A 7,112-nucleotide genomic window follows, 5' to 3' on the forward strand; every position below is an offset into this window, starting at 1 on the left:
GACTCCTTGCCCTTGGGATCAGCTACACAGAGGGATGGCAGGTGAGTAGATTAGCAAATGCTTTCTCTAGCCACCCTATGTCGCACTGACTGGATACAGGCACTAAACCGTCAGTCTAAATGTGCTGTCTCCAGATGTTCTAAGTGAACAGGTTATTCAGATATCAATACAGGAGAGAGATAAAGAAAAACAGAGAAACCGGTCTCCTGATGTCACATATTTATATAACAGTATTCAAGACAAAACCCATAGTTAATATCCTCAATAATACAATTCTATGTTACTTATAAACTTTGTTACAGTTTGTGTCACAAAGACCTTAGTTAAGGAAGTCAGGAACTGGGTGGAGAACCTAGGACTTTATTGCAGTTCTCAGATTTACCCAAAACACTTCCTGCTGGCCTTCATCCAAGGGCCACTCCAGGTAGGTCTTGGTGTTCATTATCTTGCGCAGTTTGCAGAAGCGCTGGGGAATGGCTTTCCTCTCAATGGGCTCCAGCAAAACAAGGATGGCCGCGTCGTTGTTCTCGTCAAAGAGCCTGAAGTGGGAGAAGTCCAGTTCGTACTTGCACCACTCGCTCCGTACGAAGTTCTCAGAAAGCACGAACACAGTTTTGTGGCTCTTTTCGATGGAATCGATGATGTTGTCAATGATCCATTTGCCCGGAACGAAGTCCCGCTTGTGGAGACACAGCTTAAAGGGCGGGTCAGAGTTCTCCAGCTGCTGGACCATGAGGTTCTCCACCCAATGGGAATCCTGCTCACTGTAGGAAACAAAGGCATCATAGCAAACGTCCCTGCAGGGAGCTTTCTTGGGCTTCCTCTTGGCCTGGAGCCACGCCCACATCATTCTCAGGTACCACAGTCCGTGGAAATGGTGGCACAGGGCACCTACGAGCAAGATCAACAGGAGAAGGGCACAGCAGACTCCAGACACCAGTGCAGCCTGGTGACATTCCAAGACGGAGGGCCGGGCATCCTGAAGCCTGTGGCCGTGCAGGCGAGGCGGAGAGTCACACAGGTAGCTGTCTGGCCAGTCAACCAGGATTTGAGCCAGAGCTGGCGTCTCCATAGTAAAGGATAGGAGTTCGCAGGAGCAAACAAAGTGGTTGTCGCCTGCTTCCAGAGTCTCCAGTTTGGGAAAAGAACCAAGTTGGTCTTTAGAGAAAGTACTTACTGCATTCTCTCTGATTTTCATGACCAGCAACACAGGGAACAACGAAGCATCTGGGAGTGTTTTCAGCTTATTTCTGGAAATATAGAGCTCTTGCAGCCGAGGCAAGAACAAAGAAAATGAGTCAAGATTGTTGTTACTAACATCCAACACCTCCAGCGTCTGAGGAATGCACGTTTTTACCACCCGGATCCCTGTACTGGACAAATTCAGGAAGCGCATCTTTTCTGGCCACTGACAGCTGTCGGGCATCGGATGAAAAGTGTTCCTGCTGATGTCAAGAGAGGTCAGGTTTTTCAGAGTCAGCAAAATCTCTCCTGTTTTTTGCATTGATCTCAAATGATTCTGGCTCAAAACTAAGGTTTGTAGAGAAGGCCAGGCTCCCTTACAGGCTGAGTTCTTCAAATATTCTTCAACCATCAGATTTTCGCTGAGGTCTAAGAATTCTAATGATTTTAAATGCTGGGAGAACGAGCAGGGAACCAGGAAGACCTTGCTGTTCTCTACTGTGATTCGCTTCACCTTCTCCAGGAGGGAATAGACAGTACTCAGGTCATAAAACAAATAGAACTGGGGGATATGCAACCTCCGGATAGTGACTGTTTCTACTTTACCCAGCTCGCTCACTACGTCTGACTCCGAGGGGTTGAAATCGCCGAGCCCATTGAGGGTACAGTCGTCGAACTCTACCTCCGACAGTTCCAAGATGTAACGCAACAGCTTCAGGAGCTCGTTAAAGCTTTCATCAGTGAGAACCGAGCCTCGGAATGCCAGCTTCTTCATCGGTGAGCTGACTTCATCTACGGGCAGTGGTGAAAACTGGAACCTGGCCAAGTTAGTATCTCTTAGTTCTAAATATCTCACAGAACTCAGAATATCTGCAAAAATCTCCAGCAGGAAAGCAGACTCGCTTAAGTGAAGAGTCAGGTGATGGATGTCGCGGATCGACTTTAGACTTTGGGACTGATAATTCCGGAGACTTAATGCCTTAATTTCAAGTTCATTGAGAGAAGTCAGCCCAGCAAAATCTATTCTCCTTATCTCACTGAAAGTCTCTACATTTCCTATCCTGAGGGTTTGTAAATTTGTGAGATTGGGAAAAAGCGATGTTACCCCCAGTGTCTGGTAAGGATTTCCCATTAAGTTTAAGTATTTCAAAGAGGAAAGGGGCCCGAACCAGGAGGAAGATAAACTAGATAGGTGATTATCAGACAAATCCAAATGTTCAAGACTGCCCAGAGAATAAAAGGCGTCTCCCTCTATTGTATTGATTCTGCTGGACTTCAACATCAGAACCTGGAGGTTCGCACACGCTCGGAGGTCACCATGGCCAATGTAGGTGATCTTGTTGAAAGACAGGTCAAGGCTTTTCATGGCTGCTGTGAGTCCGGAGGGAATAGAGGTGAAAGACCTGGAGCGGCCATCACACACCCCAGAAGCATCACATGACAGAGACTCCTGAGCAGAACAGCGTTTGCTGAAGAGGACTGTTATGGCCACCAAGATCCAGAAGAGCCAAAGAGCTCGTAGCATCCTCTGAGATTTGACCTTAAAACAAATGACGCTCATGTGAGTGAGTGTATCTGAGGACATATCATTATTATCACGCTTATTCACATTCTCTCTGTCTCTCTGTCTTTCTGTCTCTCTCCCTCATGCAAGGAATAAGTTACAGGCAAACACAATACATGAATGAAAATTAAAAATTAATTTTGTTATATACAGTAGCAATAGCAGATGAAGAAACGTAAAAACAATCATCTGAGAGGCAAAAACAACAACAACAACACAGGACTCAATAAATGTGGGTTGAACATAAACAGATGAATGAGAATGAACAAGTCAGTAGTTAAAGAAATGAACTAGATGTGGCCTATGGCTCTCTAGTGGCGGGCTCCTATCTTTAACGCTCACCAAGGATGTCTCTTACTCAACTCATTGCTCCCTTGGTCCGTGATCTCTCACTGGGCACGGAAACAGCCTACTCACTCTGCCTTGCTCCTACTACTACCAGACAAAAGGAATGTCTAGAGCCCTAGGCAGAGAGGCGTCAATAGTCTGCCAAATTGAGGGAGACATTCAGGCCCCCAGAACCTTCTCATTCTGCTGAGTTAAGTTCTCGGAAAGCTGTGTCCAATCCCAGATTGGCTACTTAGATGAATGAAAAGGAAATAAGGTAGTTTGCCTCACTTCCCCAGTATGCTTTCCTGGGAGAATCCAAGGCTCGTCTCCCAGGGCACCTTCTGGGCCCTATACCCTGTAGCTGTTCCATGCAACCACACGTGCTGTGGTCATATTTGCTCAGTGAAATAACGCAACAATTTCCCAAAATATGTTTTATGCTTCTGTAATGGTTGGGGGATGGCATACGTGCGCTACTACCCAAATGTGGAAGTTAGAGGACAATTTGAGGAAGCCAGTTCTCTCTTTCCACCATGTGGTTCTGGGGATTGAGCTCGGGTCATCAGGCCTGGTGGCAAGTGCCACTGTATGGTATAGGTATGAGTGTGTGAGTGTTTTGCCTGAATGTGCACATGTGGACCAAATGAAGACATGAGAGCCCCTATAACCATGTGGGTGTTGGGAACTGAGCCCAGGTCCTCTGAGAGATCAGCAAGTACTCCTTACTGCAGATCCACCTCTCCACCTCCCTCCCACAGCTTCTCTTGATAGCTGGTTGTACATTTTCCCCTTTAGTGCCCCTAAGGAATCTATCTCAGACACAGCAGGCGATGGGCCTGGGATGCAGCTTGTCTGTAGCACTTTGCTAGTATGCCATTGTGTTTGACCCCCAGGACTGAATAAACAGGGCACAGTTGTGGACACCTAGACTCAGGCAGGCGGAGGCAGGAAGTCAGTAGTTCAAAGACATCCACAATCACACGATGAGTTGCGGTCTCAGCATAAGGCCTGAGACCATCTCAAAAAAGCTAAGCCAGCCTATGATTGTAGGTTGTAGATGTTAATTCTTTCCTGACGCTACTAACTTGATCATTTAAGTGAAGTACCTTCTATTCAATATAATTAATATGTGGAGGCTTCCAATCGTTGCATTATGAACGTTCTGAATTGTTTCCCTATGTTAAGTGTTCTCCCTTAAGCTTCACTTCTTTAAATGGGAGGGTGATTTTTCATTGGGCACTTATCCCGTTAAATGTTAACTTATAAATTTAGAACAAACAAACAAACAAAAACTTGGTAGCTTAGAAACTTCCAAAACATACTGTCAATGCCTGGCAGTTTTTGTATTCACTAATTAAAGGTTTAAGGTGCAAGTGTTCTTTGCTTAGAACAGAAAAACAAAACAAAACAAAACAAAAACAAAACAAACAAAAAAACAAAAAAACAACAAAAAACTTCGAGTGTAGTGAAATAAGATATTTTCCAGTACTCATAATATTTCCCTTTTGGGGAGGAAAAGGGTCTCTCCGTCTGAGTCCAGCCACCTTACCTACCATTTGCTCTTTGCTGAAGAACTTTCTGTCAGATCAAAAGCCTCCAGGCAATCTGAGCGTTTTACACCCGAAATAATATTTCTCCTTTTTGAAACTAGAAAAGCCTTTTCCTGACATCTAAGATGTAAACACAAGGTTCTCGTTTATAGGACTGAAGAAGTCATAAGATACTTATTAAAAGACTCCACTCACGCTTTGTCTGAGGTTTCGGTAAGTTGTTTTCTGACCGGTGATGCAATTCGGATGCTCCAGAGATGAACGAAAAGCAGAGAAGTGAAGCCCCTACACTCAGAAACAAGATCCTGGTCAGAAGGAAACAGTCCGCACCTCCTTGAACGACATCTTTTCCACTTCTAGGTCGCAGAGACTGCCGTCCAACCTTCACCATCAGAAACTATGATTGCGGACACATCTCCTGCCAGTGACCGCCTGCCCGGAGCCTGGGGACAAGAGAGGGGTGGACTGGATGTAAGTTGGGACAGCGTCACCGTTCACCCTAGCTTCCCAGGGTTCAGAGACACTACAGACACTCCCTTCTGTGACCCCAGGGCCAGAAAGGCTGTAAAGACGCAGATCACACAGCCGCGGGCTCTGGGACAGTGGCTGCAGCTCTCCGGTGGCCCCCTCTTCCCTGGGTGTCCCTCTTCCTGCAGGGATCACAGCAGGAAACAAACATCTGGCCCCAAAGCTGATCCGCCCGGCTGGGGGCGCAGGTGCTTCACTTTGGAAACCAGGTCCCCGCACAGCACAGCGGCCGCCCCGGTCGATTCGACCCTGTCCGGGGAGGGGTGCAGCAACCCGGCAGCAGGACCGATCCACCTACCTAGGAGTCCTCCAGCCGCCGCTCCCCGTGCCCACTAGCCATCTGGGCACCAGCCTAGGAAGACTGAAGACCTGGAAGTGAGGGAAGGGGATGTCCCCAGGTCAGGGCCCCGAACTTCCCGGTCGCCAGCACCGCCCCCGGTGCGGCAAGCGCCGCCCACAGGGGTCTGCAAGGGGAACGGAGCCTGGCATCAGAGCTGGCAGGAGCCACAGGGCAGGCAAAACAGAACTGAAAGTCCAGAGGCTCCGTGTGGGAATTCCCCAGGTGTCCTAAAGAGAAAGCTGCCTCCCAGCTCGCCTTTTGGCTGAGTTGAGCTGCTGCAAGGATTCTGGAAGGAAGAGGATATTCTGAAGAGACGCACTCTCTTTGGTTATTGGAATGCTCCAGCTAGGAAACGTTAAAAAATTACAGCCCTGTGCCAGTCACAGGGAGTTTTTATCAGTTCACCATGAGGAAAACACTGGAGGCCTGGACAATGATGGCTGAATGACTCGGGGGGATAGCACACCTTGACCAAAACTGCCTACTTATGGATTCTTTCTGTATTATCTAAATCTAAACCTGTGGTGACAGGATGCTGAACTTAGGATGGGGGCGTCGTACACCCTCATTATTTAGTTGTCTTCCTGATGTGGCTACACTGAATAGCTACTTTTCTGCTGTCTACTGATAATCATTTAAATACCCTATCGAGGCCCAAAAGGATAGGCTAGACAGCCAGGGCTGCCAAGACCCAGGTCCTAACTCTAACTACTCTAATCTCAGAATCTCACTTCTCCCTCAAACACATCTTTTGAACTCTTTTGCTATCTCTCCATCCTCAGAGGTTGCAACTTGGGCTCAGGAATATTTTCTCTTTCTCCTCCTTTTCAACACTTTGTCCCCCTGCCCTTATGTCTCTGGGATCCATTTCTGCTCAGCATCTGATAACAGAGTCTACCAGCCTCCATGCAGACCTGAATGGCAGCATTGTGCTTGGGATATGAATGGATAAGGATGGCACAGATATGTTTCTCTTTCCTTGGCCCCCAGAACAGCCCCCCTTCTAAGCATGGGGAAGATTCGGGGCCCCCACTTCTATCTATGGCTTTGAAGCTAAGTACTTCCCTTTCTCTATCCCATAGCTGCATCGCAGAGTGATTCTGAAAACAGCGTAGATTGGTTTGCTTCATGGTGGAGATGTGGCTCCATATTCCAGTTGTAAGGGGAAACCCCCTACTTTAAAACAAGTTAATCACCTGCCTCGGGTGCCTGTGATCCCATTTGACCTCGGCAAGGCGAGATTGGATGCAGAGCAAGCAACCTTACCCCCATTTTCACAAGAAAATGTCCTGTGAATCAGAAATAGCAGCTGAGATTTGAAGTCAGAATTTTTCCCTTAAACCCAGGGGGTCTCTTCCCCTCAGCTCCACATCCCTTGTCCTTATAGGTTGTCAACCTTCCTAACCCTGCAACCCTTCAGTACGGTTCCTCATGTTGTGATGACTCCCAACCATAAAATTATTTTTGTTGGTACTTTATAATTGTAATTTTCCTACTGTTAAGAATAGTAATGAAAATATATATGCAACCACCATGGGGTCTCAACCCACGGGTTGAGAACCACTGCCCTATAGAGAAGTTCTCTCTCTCTCTCTCTCTCTCTCTCTCTCTCTCTCTC

The 7,112-nt window shown here is 47.2% G+C and overlaps 1 protein-coding gene across 3 annotated transcripts; it reads right to left on the reverse strand.

Moving 5' to 3' along the window:
* Nucleotides 1–204: 204 nt before the first annotated feature.
* On the reverse strand, nucleotides 205–5,757 carry Tlr2 (toll-like receptor 2). Of its 3 annotated transcripts, none has more exons than XM_006501460.3 (3): nucleotides 5,453–5,757; nucleotides 4,957–5,069; nucleotides 205–2,722 (listed from the first exon to the last, which is right to left on the reverse strand). In XM_006501460.3, exons 2-3 carry the CDS (start codon nucleotides 4,969–4,971, stop codon nucleotides 353–355), a joined length of 2,385 nt encoding a protein of 794 aa, XP_006501523.1. In that variant the 5' UTR covers nucleotides 4,972–5,069; nucleotides 5,453–5,757; the 3' UTR covers nucleotides 205–352. The 3 variants fall into 3 exon arrangements, with proteins under 3 accessions (XP_006501523.1, NP_036035.3, XP_030108471.1); NM_011905.3 differs by having other exon boundaries at nucleotides 4,822–5,069; nucleotides 5,453–5,541; XM_030252611.1 differs by lacking the exon at nucleotides 5,453–5,757 and having other exon boundaries at nucleotides 4,957–5,356.
* Nucleotides 5,758–7,112: the final 1,355 nt, after the last annotated feature.

Source organism: Mus musculus, chromosome 3, assembly GCF_000001635.26.
Source record: "Mus musculus strain C57BL/6J chromosome 3, GRCm38.p6 C57BL/6J".
In the NCBI taxonomy this organism is placed as follows: Eukaryota; Metazoa; Chordata; class Mammalia; order Rodentia; family Muridae; genus Mus; species Mus musculus.